The following is a 13,252-nucleotide window of genomic DNA, read 5'->3' on the forward strand; positions in this document are numbered from 1 at the left end:
TTTGCCCCCAGCGGCTGTACTGAAAGTGAAGAGAACTAGGAAAATTAACGTTAGTAATAAGGGAAAATTCTTAAATGTTCTAAGAGACTAAGGGCTAGAAAACAAAGGAAGGTCAACGGTCAAGGGCGGCGGGACGGGGTCCTTCAACCGCCCCCAGGTCGCGGACCATCGCACCCCCCCGTGGCCGCGTCTGTCCTGCACAGGCGCGGTCTTAGTGCGCCCTCCCGCTCGGCAGGCGCCGGGACGGCGCGGACGGCTCCCCTGCCGAGGCCTGGCCGCCCGCTGGAGTCCCGGCCCCCCGGGAGCGCCCCGCGGCCCAGGTCGCAAGGCTGTGCTCGAAGGCTCTGGATCTGCTAGTTACGTTCCGCCCAACTCCGTGTTCCCAGACACCAGCCGGACACGAGCTGAGAGCCGTTGAGAGGGCGGTTGTTTTATTCCCTGCCGGAGGCCCGGCGACGGCCACAGGGAGCGCTTAGGGCCGACGCGGGTCCGCCGAAACAGAGGCGTTTATGGGGAAACATTCCACACTGCTTACGTGTACATGGGCAAAACGCTCAGCCCGCTCCGCGGCTCCTGCAGCGCCTCAGGGACACGCCCCAACGGAGCGAGTCCGGCTCTCGCACCAGGGGCGTCACTGCGCAGTCTTTGCGCTGCGCCTGGAGCGCCGGAAGCATCTCTCCGCGCAGGAGCCACAAACCGCACGTCTGCAGGGCACCGACACCTTAGCCCTTTCGCGACGTGCGTCCAACCCGGAAGCTCAACCCCACCGTTATATCACTTCCTGCAGCCTTCCGCGCCCTGGCACGCCCAGCCTTGCCAGCTCGGATCCCGAGGTGCGGCAGGCAGGATGCGCCGGGCAGAGTCGCGGCCGCGGAGCGCGTGAAGAGTGGCAAGTAGCTCCCGGGCACGGCGTCCGAGAGAGCCTACCCAGTCTTCTCCGCCGGCGGCCCCGGGCTCGGGGCGCGCGCTGGCCTTCCCCAATGATCCAGAAGCCGCGCGCGGCGCTGCTGCCGCCTCAGGATGTGGGAGACGGCGTGGAAACGCTCATGGTGAGTTGCGGGGCCGAGGCCGGGGCTGCCCGGCCTGGGGAGGGGCTCCTGGGAGCTGCCAAGGGTCGGCGGCCTTCGAGGAAGCCGTTGCGCGCCCCGGACGAGGCGGGAGAAACTGAGTGTGTCTCAGGGTCTGAAAGGGGCGAGGGAAGAGGAGTCGCTGCCCACCCCTCGGGTCCGACAAGCAGGGGCCTCGCTGCCGCCTCTATGTCTGGTAGGGACTGTCCGGGGCCTGAGGAGTGCTCCCGAGCTACGGTGGGATCCGGGTGGCGGGGTGGGAGGACACCTGGGCGGTACTCGGGCCGTCACGAGGCCCGTGAACGCGCCCAGGCTGAGGAGCGGCTGGCCCTGAGCCAGGGTGGGCCCGGAGGGAGCCGCGGTGGGTTCCCACTTCTCGGCCAGGGCTCCTTGGATGCCTCTGTGCCACGCCTCCGGCCTCGGAGTGGCTGCCGCGGTCCTGCCGCCGGGCCACCATTGGTGGAGGCGGAGGCGGGGCTGCGCAGGTCCCTGGGGAAGATCCGGGGAAGTAGCCGGAGGCGCGGGTTGGAGGCCGGGGAGGCCCGGCACTGCAGCGGCGGAGCGGGTAGACCACGGGGACTAGGAGGGCCAGCGGGCGGGGCGCGGAGGGTTGGCGGCGGTGGGACCTTCTCCAGAGATCTGGGGTCTGGTTTATTACCGTCGGGGAGGTGGATGGATTTTTTTTTTTTATTCAGCGGCGGCAGCAGTTTACATCTTTGGCAGTGTGCTTACTTATTTCTTTTTCTGGGTCCTCCAGTTCTGGGTTCGAGCTCTGAATTTAGGATTAAAATTTTTAAAGGGGAGTAGGAATTGCCTGTAGAACTCGTTTGCTGTTTAAGTACTATTTGCTGCTTTGTGCACCTACCTGTGTTTTTTTTGGTTGTTTTTGCCCTTCCTCCTCAAAAACAAACCTGTTGACTCATCTTATTTACCTTATAACTTTAGGCTAATTAGAAAAACGAACATGCCATCAAAGGTTGTGTCGTCCACCACTGGAAATATTATAAGACTATTCAAAATAAAAGTGTAAATTGTTTGTTTTTGTTACCAATTTTTTTTTTTTAACTATTGGAGGTTAAGCTATCATGCTGGTGTGTATTTACCATCTATTTTGTGCTAATGGACCTGGAAAATTACAAAGTTAAAAAAGTTAAGAGCTCTGCTCAGTTAATCAACAAATATTTATTGAGCCAAGAATATGTCCCAGGATCGTGCTGTGGAAATAAAGACATGAAAAAACATAATTCCTGCAGTGGGGTGCTGGGGTTGGGGGTGGGGGTGGGGGAAAGCAGCATATCCCACACAGCACCTGGGAGAGTGCTGGGGTAACAGCACCAAGGGGACTAGTGGTTTCTGCAGCCTCCTGGAGCAAAGAGCTGAGGGCAGTCTAGGGGACATTACCCCTTCCAGGATGGGGCATGTAGGGCCCATGAAGCATTATCCTGTGGAATTGTGTTCAAGGGGAGCCCTGTGCAGATGTCCTGTTAGATAGTGTGGTTCATTGATTCTGGGATGTTGGGCACCTACTTTGTACCAGGTTCCATGGTCAGTGCTGGAGGTATCACTATGAGTGGGACAGTCAGCGCCCTCTTCTGTCCCAGATACTCAGTCATAAGGGAGATAGGCTTATGTCAGGTGGAGGTGCTGAGGAGGAACAGTGGACACGAATGCGGGCCAGGGCCCTTCCCAGAGCACACAAGATCTCAGTAGAAGACTCAGAGATTAATCAGGTAAGGGACAACTGGAGTGTGGGGTAAAGTAAGGGTATTTTTTTTTAAATTGTAATTCAGTGAGTGTTAATGACATTTATGTGATAATGGCCTCTAATACATTTATCACTATTTGCATTTTTATTAATTTATTTTTTTAATTGGTAACTTCAAATTGTAGAAAACGTTTTATTTTGTTAAAGGGTTTTGCATCTGGAAGCAATGTGATCAGATTACTGGTTTCAAAAGATGACTGGCTGCAGGGGAGGAAGTGAATTAGAGGGATCAGAGAGAGGGGGTGGTAAGGGGTGAAGAGGTGCTGGCAGTCACCAAAGCAAGAATGATGGGCTGTGAGCGAGGGTGACAGTGGAGGTGGCCATGAGAGCTGTGCAGGAGGTAGAGTGAGCAAGTGCAGAGAGGCCAAGTCAAGGATGGCACCCCATTCTGGCTGGGGTGGTTGCACAGGTACATGGCAGTGCATTCCCTGGGATAGAGTACTTGAAGGAGGAGCTGGGTTTGGAAACTTGTAAGTGCCGAGAAAGTGGAAGTGTGGGTCTGAAGTTCTGGAGAGAGGGTGCAGGTCTGAGTAGCAGGGTGGAAATTGCTGCTGTGGGTGTCGATGAAGGGTGTGGGAGTGTGGTCCAGGAAGAAAGAGCCTCTCCATTGGAGGAAGAGAGACTAGGGTGTGGTGAGTCCCTTAAGCTAAAGGAAGAGAGCCTTTCAAGGAGCCGGCGGCAGAGGTCAACATGGAATGCTGGGCCACCTGAGCAATGCCCTGATTCCCCTGCAGACAGGGTCCAATGAGCTCTGAGCCTGCCGCTGGCTGGAAATCCCTTGAATAGCTACATATCTGTGCCTTCTGCGAGCTCCGTTTTGTCTGTAAATGGGCTTAAAATACCCAGTTCGTGGAGTGTGTGAGTTTGAGATGGTGTATACAGCTCCCTTGCCAGTGCTGTTCTGGGAGCACAGAGCAGGGTTGGCATGGTGGAGGTAGGAGACTGCCAGAAGGCCACTAGGAGGGCTGGGGGCAGGCTTCGGGAAGGCCTAGGGGTTGCCCGCAGGGCTTGGTTATGAAGCAGTAGGTAGAGTGAGAGGCCCCATGTCTCCCAAACATCCCCTGAAATGTCCCAGTGTGGACTGTAGAGGAAGCAGGCCTGTGGAGGACTGCTGACCAGCGGTTTCCAGTCCCTGTGAGCTTTGGAGGGGGCGGGGTGGGAGGTGTGGGAGGTGGCCCAGGCCAGGCTAGGCGAGATAAAGGATCGGCAACCTCCTAACCCAGAAAGGAGCCTTAGGGGAGGGCAGCAGGAAAGGAAAGAAACCGAAACCAGGAGAGGGGTCCGCTGTTCCAGATGCACCAGAGAGGCCCTGTAAGAGAAGGCCATGGGCAGGGAAGGGGCGCTGGGGCACAGCGGGTCCAGGTGAGCACACGGGGCAGCTTCAGGGGAGGAGCTGAAGGGTTGGCTGGCAAAGAGGGAGTAGAGGAAAGGATGTGGCGGCAGGCTGGAAAATGGGCTTCCAAGCTTGTTTCCAGGCAAAGGAGAAGGTGCCAGTGGAAGGAAGAGCCGAGAATGCGGGAACACTGATGTTCCCTATCTAGAGTGAGGCCAGGGAACACAATTCACGGGAAAGGGGACTAGCATAAGGGACAGGACAGCCTTATCTGGGGAGATGAAGTGGGGCCCAGAGCTGCGGCATGTGCACGTCCTGTTGGGGTGGTGTTCCTTCCCAGCCCAACCCCCTTGGACCCCTACAAAACAGGAGCGCGGTTGTGAGCCCAAGTTCATTATCTGGACTTCTTCATCCTTTCCCAACAGTCTTTTCAATAGTTACAGGTATGATTTGAGACTTGCTTATTTGGTGGAATGTGTGATGATCACTTGTCTGAAAACAGTTGCTACAGATGATGAGTGTTATCCTGGACAGGTAGTCGTGCTATGTGACAGTCAACTGCCTGTTTATCTTCATGGCGTTTTAGAACAGCAGCAGCCATTTATTAAAAAGAATGGTGCTTGTGCCATTTCACAGCAAGCCAAGAACTTCTTGGATGGGTTTGCCAAGCATCTCCTTTGGAGAAGAGGCTTTCTTTCCTGGTTGGGCTTTTTTTTTTTGGTATCATTAATCTACAATTACATGAGAAACATGTTTACTAGACTCCCCCCATCACCAAGTCTCCCGCACATACCCCATTACAGTCACTGTCCATCAGTGTAGTAAGATGCTATAGAATCACTACTTGTCTTCTCTGTGTTGTGCAGCCCTCCCTGTGCGCCCCCCCCCGCCACATTATGTCTGCTAATAGTAATGCCCCTTTTTTTTCCCCCTTATCCCTCCCTTCCCACCCATCCATGGTTGGGCTTTTAAAAGTGCCTTGTCACAACATTTGTAATTGGGTCTGGGTTCTGGGGCATGGTAGGAGGCCCTGGCATGTGCTTGGGGAAATACATTTAGTCTTTGGGGGAGTCCTGCCCTTTTGGGTGGTGCCTCCAGATTAGCCAGTATGTGTCACACTTCTGGCTACCCAGGTGGCTGCTGGTCTTCAGTGTTTGCTGTCTGCCATCTGCTGAGGTCCCAGCAGAAAGTGAAAGTTGTAAGTTCAGGAAATGCATGGGCTTACAGGAAATGGTGCATATGTGCACACTGTTCCCAGACTTACGGTTTCCTTTCCTTTATCTTGCTCCTTTAAATATTTACAGCCCTACAACAAAAGGAGCTTGGAAACCAGAAGTTCAGAGTTAAAACACTGTTCAATTGGTTCTGTTTTGTGAAGATAAGGAGTTAGCCAATAACTCCTATCGTCAGGACAGGTCGGGAGGTGTGCTCACAGATGGAGATAGCCATGTTGCTCGTTGGGAGCAAAGCCATCACTAAGACCAGAGACATAGCCCTGCCGGTGTACTGTGTTCTCAGTGACACCCCAGCATTCTTAATTCCTGGGTATTTTTCTTTCTCTGAAGTATGACGATAATACAGGGCACCACGAGGTGAGTTTCTGAGAGACCCTTACCAAGGAATTGGCTTGTCTAGGCATGACAAACAAAGACACTTTTCTACGGCAAAGCTGCTGACAGTGTTCTCCCATCCTGCAGGTGCACCCGGTGATCAAAGCCTTTCTGTGTGGCTCCATCAGTGGGACCTGTTCTACCCTCCTTTTCCAACCCCTGGATCTCCTCAAAACACGCCTGCAGACCCTCCAGCCCTCAGCCCATGGGTAAGGCCTGCTGCCCCCCATTCCACCAGGGGCTGGTTTCCACAACTGTTCTCAGAGGAGTGTGTGCTGTGCTAAGTCCACTTCCATTCTGTTGGCCATGTCCAACTTTCAAGGGCTTTGTGTACATTCTTTCCTGTGAATATTTTTACATTTGACCTTTCTTGTTATTTAATTAGCGTCTGTGCCTGAACAGCTTCCTAGGGTCTGCGTCAGTGACATTTTACATTTTATTGTGCTAGCCTGTAATGTAAGGCTGTGCTGTCTAGAATGTGTAGTGGGTGGTTTTCTGGGAAATGTTTAGTATTGGGTGTCTCTTTTGTGCCCCATCTTGGCTCTGCACTGTGGGAAGTGTACAAAATGTATGTAAAATGGGAGGCTATCCCACTGCTTGCATCATGAATGGACAGATAAACGATAAATGCATTTGTGCCAAATCATGAACACATGGGAACTCGGAGTAATTCCAAGAGGCATTGTAGAGATTCACAAGTGTTCTAGAAAAGAGTCCATACAAAGAAGCCTTTGAGTGGGGAGTTCTATTAGGAAGACTGGTCTAAGTGATCTTTAACTCCTTCATCCATTTTGTCTGCCTTCAGATCCAGGCGTGTTGGAATGTTGGCTATGCTCTCGATGGTGGTTCGCACGGAGAGTCTTTTCGGCCTTTGGAAGGGGATGTCCCCTGTAAGCTGCCTTTTGGGTCTTGTCTTGCTCCCTTTCCATTTCTCATCCACTTCACATGTCCTCACTTTAAGGATATGTGAGAGCTGAAAGTGGTGGGGGGACCTGTGCAGTCTTCTGCCTGCCCTATACGTTACTCACCTCTGTGCACATAATCGAGATAGTGGGTCCCTGCACCCTCAGTGTGACTTGCCAGTGCTGCATGAAGCCTCCAGAGTAGGTACGGCAGGCGCTCCACCTGTCAGCACACACCAGCCCTTGCTCCTTCAGGGCCAGTGGGCTGAGACCTCCTCGCCTACGTTTCTTTGCCTGCAGGCTTTTTCTGGCCCTAGGATCTCATTTTGCTGGAGTGTCAGGGTGCTCACCCTACCCCATAGCAGCCCTTAACCAACGGAAGATGAGAGTTGATGCTTAAAACCTCATGCCCCCTTCTCAAATGGAGGAACATCTCTGAGGCGTGTCCCATGCTCATTCCCAGGGGACCCCAAAGGGACAAGTTGGGCATGGCAGTAACAAGTCAGATGCACACTCCTTCCTGGCTGCCTTCTCTACTGTCTAACTTCCCCACTCCTCTTGGAGGGCCCTCCACACCTACACCAACCAGTTGCATGCAAATCCTGGGACTGCTTTTGGGGAAACCCAGCAGAGATGGCACCTCAGTGTCAGTCTTTGCTTTCTTTCCTCCCCTGACCTGCAGTCCATTGCGAGGTGCATCCCCGGTATCGGGGTCTACTTTGGCACGCTCTACTCTTTGAAGCAGTACTTCCTGCAAGGCCACCCCCCAACTTGCCTGGAGTCGGTCCTCCTGGGGATGGTTTCTCGCTCAGTTGCAGGGGTCTGCGTGTCACCTATCACTGTGATCAAGACACGTTATGAGGTGAGTTCGACTGCTTTAGACCCTCAGGGTGGATAAACAGACGCAGGAGGCTCTTGTGGCATCTGCGGCACTGCTCTTAAGACATCAAGTGGCTGCTGATGTCAACTCCTGACTTAAAATCAAACAGGCCAATGTGGTCTGAGAACCCATTCTTGTGGGCAGGCCCAGCCCATGTGAGCCATAGCCCCTAGTGCCCTGGATGCCATGTACCCTGAGGTGGGCTTGGTCCAGTGCTCAAACCCAGGGCCCCCGTGTCTTCTTGCAGAGCGGGAGATTTGGCTATGAAAGCATCTACGCAGCTCTGAGGAGCATCTACTGCAGCGAGGGGCACCGGGGCCTCTTCAGTGGCCTGACAGCTACACTCCTTCGTGACGCACCCTTTTCTGGAATCTACCTGATGTTTTACAACCAGACAAGAAGCATCATGCCCCATGGTATGGACAGAGGCAGGGGTGGTGAGGAGATACCCAAGACATTGCATCCTAACCACTTTCTCTGTGATAGGAGACCGTTTATTGTCTTGGCAGCTCCAGATTCTGGGCAGAATTTTAGGAACTGAGCCATGTCAGCACTGTGTCATGGGGCTGGGTGCTGGGATGCAATGGTGGTTATGACAGACAGACATGGTCCCTACCCTATCGAGTTTGTAGCCTGTTGAGGTGGAGTGCTCAGAGTACTTTAATTTTTGAGTTGGGCAGAGGGTAGGATAAAGTACACTTTGCATAGGTACTGCAGAGGGACTTCCCAGATTTACCAGATCCTTAGATTACTGGGTCCCACGCAAGTATGGCCTTTAAAATCAGAAGCTTTGAGAGTCTGTAATTTTCAAGAAGTTGATGTGATTCCTATCAGACAAGTTTGGGAATGCCAGTGGATTGGGAGCTAGAAGAAAAATACTATTTCCTCCTCCTGTGGTGTGGTCTTTGTCCAAGTGGTTTTGAGCCCTTACTGGTTTGGAGGCTTTGGGGAAGAATTAGTGGGCAATTTAGCATTGATATTTATCAGATGAATGTGAGATTTAGTTATAGCTAACATTGTCTTTGTCCTGTTTCAGACCAGTTGGATGCAGTCCTTATTCCCATTGTAAATTTCAGCTGTGGGATATTTGCTGGCATTCTGGCTTCACTGGTAACTCAGCCTGCAGATGTTATCAAAACTCATATGCAGCTCTCCCCAGTGAAATCTTGGTGGATCGGCCAGGTGGTGACACTCATTTTCAAAGTAAGGCTGTTGAATAAGTATTCGTTCTTGTTATGGTTGAGGCTCTCATCCTTTACATGTTAAAGTTACCTAGGAGCTTTTAAAAATCTCCATTCCCAGACCACAGCCTGGGCTGATTGTGTCAAAATGTTGGGGGCAGCGGGGGTGGGGCGGGGGCATGGTGGCAGGCCATCAGCATTTTAAGTTCCCCAGTGCTTCCTGTGTGCTGCCAAGGTTGAGAATCTCCGTTCAGAACCTATGGTTGGTTTTATTTGTTTTTGGTGAGGCTGCATTCTGACAACCTGCAGTATTCATTCGACATGCAGATTGCTGGGCTTCACCCAGACCTACTGACTCAGGCCATCTGGGAGCACTCAGTAATGCAGTCAAGGCCTTAGGAGGAAATAAAGTCAGAAAAAACACACACACACTTGTTTTGTTTCTAGGAGGTTGGTCTAATGCAAATGGACAGATGGTATTATTGAAGATGAAAGTACAGTGAATGTAAATTATATTTAAATGCCACTGAGTTGGTTCTCTGGAAACATGTACTGTTACCACACCAGATATTCTTGTTCAGGGCAAATTGGTTGCCTACATCTTTAGATTTTTCTGTACTTCTCAATTTTTCTGTGTAGCAGAGGAAGCATATAAGCATATGCATCAAATACATCTCTCACCCTAGATATAAACAAATATCTGTAAATCTGATCATGTTCCTCACACATTGTAAGCCGCTTCCTTTCTTATTCTCTATACCTAAGAACCTAAGGTTTGAAAATATGTTCTCTAGTTTATGTAATGGTAGGAATGATAACAACAGGAAAGAATACATCCATGCAGGTTGTGAGGGAGGGGTAAGAGGTGTTTTGTCTTTAATTCTTAAATTGGGTCACCAAAAACACTGAATCACAAAAAGATGCTCCCTCCAGGCAGATTGCCAAAAAGGCCCCTTTTCCTAAAGCCTGGAGCCAGGGCCTACAGCTTGGCAAGCAGACTTTGGTCTAGATTTCAGCTGCCATTTGGAGCTTTGTGCCCCTGTGCACCCTACAAGCTGTACAACTGTACACAGCAGCCCTGAACAAAGATTTTCAGCTAAGAAATAATGCCCCAGGATAGACAAGCTGAAAAGATAAGCCTAGCGAGTATGCAAAAAATTGTTCTGTCAAGTTCATTGTCACCTTGGACCCATTATTCATAGTTTGGGCATTTTTTAAAGTTTAAAAACTAACACCCAAAAATGGGGTGACATACAGAGAGACCTTCACTCTTGTACCAGGTGTGTAATTGTATTGCTGCTTGCTTCACTTCTACTGTTCTGACGTTTGGTTTCCTCCTAGGACTATGGGCTGCGAGGGTTCTTCCAAGGTGGGGTCCCCCGGGTCCTGCGCAGAACTCTGATGGCAGCCATGGCATGGACAGTCTATGAAGAGATGATGGCCAAGATGGGCCTGAAGTCCTGACAGAGAGGGGACCGGGAGAGATGGGGTCTGTTGCACTGTCTGGTGTGCCCAGGGCTGCATCTCCATCCTAAAGTGGGTGAAGTCCTACCTGGAGTGCCTGGCTGATGGGTCACCCTAGTTACCCAATGCAGGTAGACAATAAACAGGTGCAGCGCAAGCCTCAGAACTTCGCAGCAGAGGAGTCACCGCACAAGCAGCACACTGGGAGTTAGGCAGTCTGCCTGCTCTGCAAAGCTACTTGAAAAGGCATTTCCAGAGAGGGCTCTGCCAGCCACCGACTACATCACAGGGCCCCTTTGGGCCTGCTCTTAGGCAAGGATTCGTCCAGCCACTGAAGCCATGGCCTGCCCGCCGTGGCTGAGGCATTCCAGCTGGGGGGCTTGGTCTGCAGGGACAGCAGTCACTCTCCCCAGGCCGATGTCTGTGCTGAGGTGATGTTAGGATAAGGAAGAAAAAATGTTACATGTTTAGCTCCTAGTCACCTTTTCAGAGGCTCTGAAGAAGGGGGACAGTGGCTTCCTAGCCTCTAAGTGTCCAAATAAGTTTTTGATCTTGGCCCCTGCACTGTTTCAACTCTTAAGATGTTCTTGCATTTTTCAGGAGCTAAAGTTTAGGTGAATAAAATAAAGCACTTTATCTTGAAAACTGGAAAACCTAAACAGTGTCCTTCCTGTATTCTAAAATAACAAAATAGTCTAAGGTGGCTGGCTCTTGACCCTGTGTGATCCTAAAACCTAAACAATTTTAAACAGCTTTATTTCACATATATAATTCACCAATTACAAAAATACAATTAAGTGATTTTTAGGAATTTCACCAAGTGGTGCAACCATCACCGTAAATCAGTTTTAGAACACATTTATCCTCCAAGATCTCTCATTTATAATCCTCATTCTGAGCCCCATTCTCAAACAGCTACCGATCTGCCCTCTATGTATTTGCTTTTTCTGGACACGTCATAGAAATGGAGTCATACAGGATGGGGTCTCATGTCTGGCTTCTGCTCAGCATGTTTCTGAGGTTCCTCTGTGATGTAGCAGGTTTAACACTGTTTTCATGGCTGAATAATATACTGTCATATGCCTATGCCAGATGCTATTTATCCATACTCAATAGTTTACAAATATTTAAGTTGTTTCCACTATTTTCTTAGGAATAATACCACTGTGAATGCTCAAGTACATGTGTTTGTGTGGACATTTCCTAGGCATGTGTGCCTAGGAGTGGGATTGTTGGGTCACGTGGTAACTATGTTTAACCATTTGAGAAACTGCCAGACTGGTTTCCAGAGTGTCTGCCCCATTTTACATTCCCACCAGCTTTGTATGACAGTCCAATTTCCCCACATCCTCCTCAACACTTGTTCTTGACTGTTTCATTTATTACAGCTCTTCTCATGGGTGCCCAAGTTTTCCTATCAACTTTCAAACCTACCAAAGGGCTGTTATTAATCAACAGCAGAAGGGAAAGTTTGGTCTCCTGGTTAGGAATGGGCTGTGATCCAGGCCATCCAGGGGGAAAGCCTGGTGTCCACTCACTCAGGCACACTTGAAATTGTGCCTGGAAAGTGGGGACAGTAATATGTCCTCAAACATTTTGGGCACATTGTGTGAGTTTTCTAGGGCTATGCAACAAATCACCACAAACTGGGTGCTTCCAACAACAGAAATCAATTCTCAGTTCTGGAGCTTGTGAGTCTGAAGTCAAAGTGACAGCAGACTCTGAAGGCCCCAGGGGAGGAAAGTTCCTGTCCCTCCCAGCCTCTAGTGGTTGCTGGCTGTTCTTGGCATTCATCACTCCAATCTCTGCCTCCGTCTTCACAGCCCCTTCTCCCCTGTGTCAGGCTCTCCCTTTCCAGATTTCTGTCTTCTTTTCAGGACCCCAGGCACTGGGTTCGGGCTCTCCCTGCTCCAGAAGGACCTCATCTTAACTTAACAAAGACTCTATTTCCAAATAAGGTCACATTCCTAGGAGCTGGAGCAGGGATAGAATTCCAACATATCCTTGGGGGACACAAGTCAATTCATAACACATGTTTTATAAGTATAAATGAAGTTTATGCTTTAGCTTTTAGGTTAAAATGCTCTATTCAAAATAACATGGAGAAAAATATGGGAGAGGACAAAGTAGGGTCCTAATCTGTCAGTGTCCCCAAGCTACCAGTGCCTGGTGACCTGTGTGTGAGGCCTTGTGCTGGGGAGAGTGGGGAGCACTCAGGATAGGAAATAGTGCATGGACAGGCCTGAGGGCAGCAGGGGACAACAGGGCTGGGACTCGGGGGGCTTGGGGCCTCAGGCTTTGACCCCCATCCTGGACCAAGAGTCCTAATGCCAGTGAGGGCCTTCAGAGGGCCCCTTGCGGGGGAGGGGAGTGCTAGAGGCAGAGATGAGGCTCAGAAGTGTAGGCTTTATCCCAAGGCAGATCTACTCACCTTATACTTGGTGGGTGAATTTTGGCCACCAGAGCCCCTTCCTGTGCTCATTTGATCTTTGTGTGGCAAATAATCATAAAATTTGGAGAAATGGCCTGATTTTCTCTAAACAGGGGGAAGCTGAAATTTGTTAACCCAGACTCTAGACAGGCCAGTGGCTGGGGGCCTGCGTATCTCAGGCCCAAAAATTTGTTTTCAGAAAGGAAACGGCTATTGAACTTCCCTTACTTTGGAACCACAGCCCAGGCCTCTTTAATGGGCTGCCTCATACTTTGTTAAGAGGCAGGGCTTTGTGGGAGGAAACAGTCATCTGTTGAGGACAGATAAGGCCTAGGAAGGCGTGGCTAGAAGGACAGGAGCAAAGCTTTCAAGCTAACAATTATACTCAATTTCCAAAAATATATTATGTAATACTTAAGTCCCAAGAGCAGAGCAGACAGTACTCTGGCCCTTCATCCACATAATTGAGATGGAACAACTACCAGGATTTTGCCATTCTTGCTTGTCTTCTCCCCCCACTTTTTGCTTTCCTTTATGATGCTTTAAAAAGCAGATCCCAGACACCACACCATCTCACCCTTCATACCTAAATATACATCTCTAAGAATTATGGACATTG

The 13,252-nt window shown here is 50.5% G+C and overlaps 1 protein-coding gene across 5 annotated transcripts; it reads left to right on the forward strand.

The window, feature by feature from the left end:
- Window positions 1–508: 508 nt before the first annotated feature.
- Window positions 509–11,380, forward strand: SLC25A38 (solute carrier family 25 member 38). Of its 5 annotated transcripts, XM_017679060.3 has the most exons (8): window positions 1,387–1,632; window positions 2,669–2,797; window positions 5,863–5,984; window positions 6,581–6,665; window positions 7,360–7,539; window positions 7,805–7,973; window positions 8,594–8,760; window positions 10,080–11,380. In XM_017679060.3, the coding sequence occupies exons 1-8, from the start codon at window positions 1,462–1,464 to the stop codon at window positions 10,200–10,202; spliced, it is 1,146 nt and encodes a 381-aa protein (XP_017534549.2). In that variant the 5' UTR covers window positions 1,387–1,461; the 3' UTR covers window positions 10,203–11,380. The 5 variants fall into 5 exon arrangements, with proteins under 5 accessions (XP_036870076.2, XP_017534548.2, XP_017534549.2 ...); XM_017679059.3 differs by lacking the exons at window positions 1,387–1,632; window positions 2,669–2,797 and adding an exon at window positions 661–1,049; XM_037014179.2 differs by lacking the exon at window positions 2,669–2,797 and having other exon boundaries at window positions 1,410–1,632.
- Window positions 11,381–13,252: the final 1,872 nt, after the last annotated feature.

Source organism: Manis javanica, chromosome 15, assembly GCF_040802235.1.
Source record: "Manis javanica isolate MJ-LG chromosome 15, MJ_LKY, whole genome shotgun sequence".
NCBI lineage: Eukaryota > Metazoa > Chordata > Mammalia > Pholidota > Manidae > Manis > Manis javanica.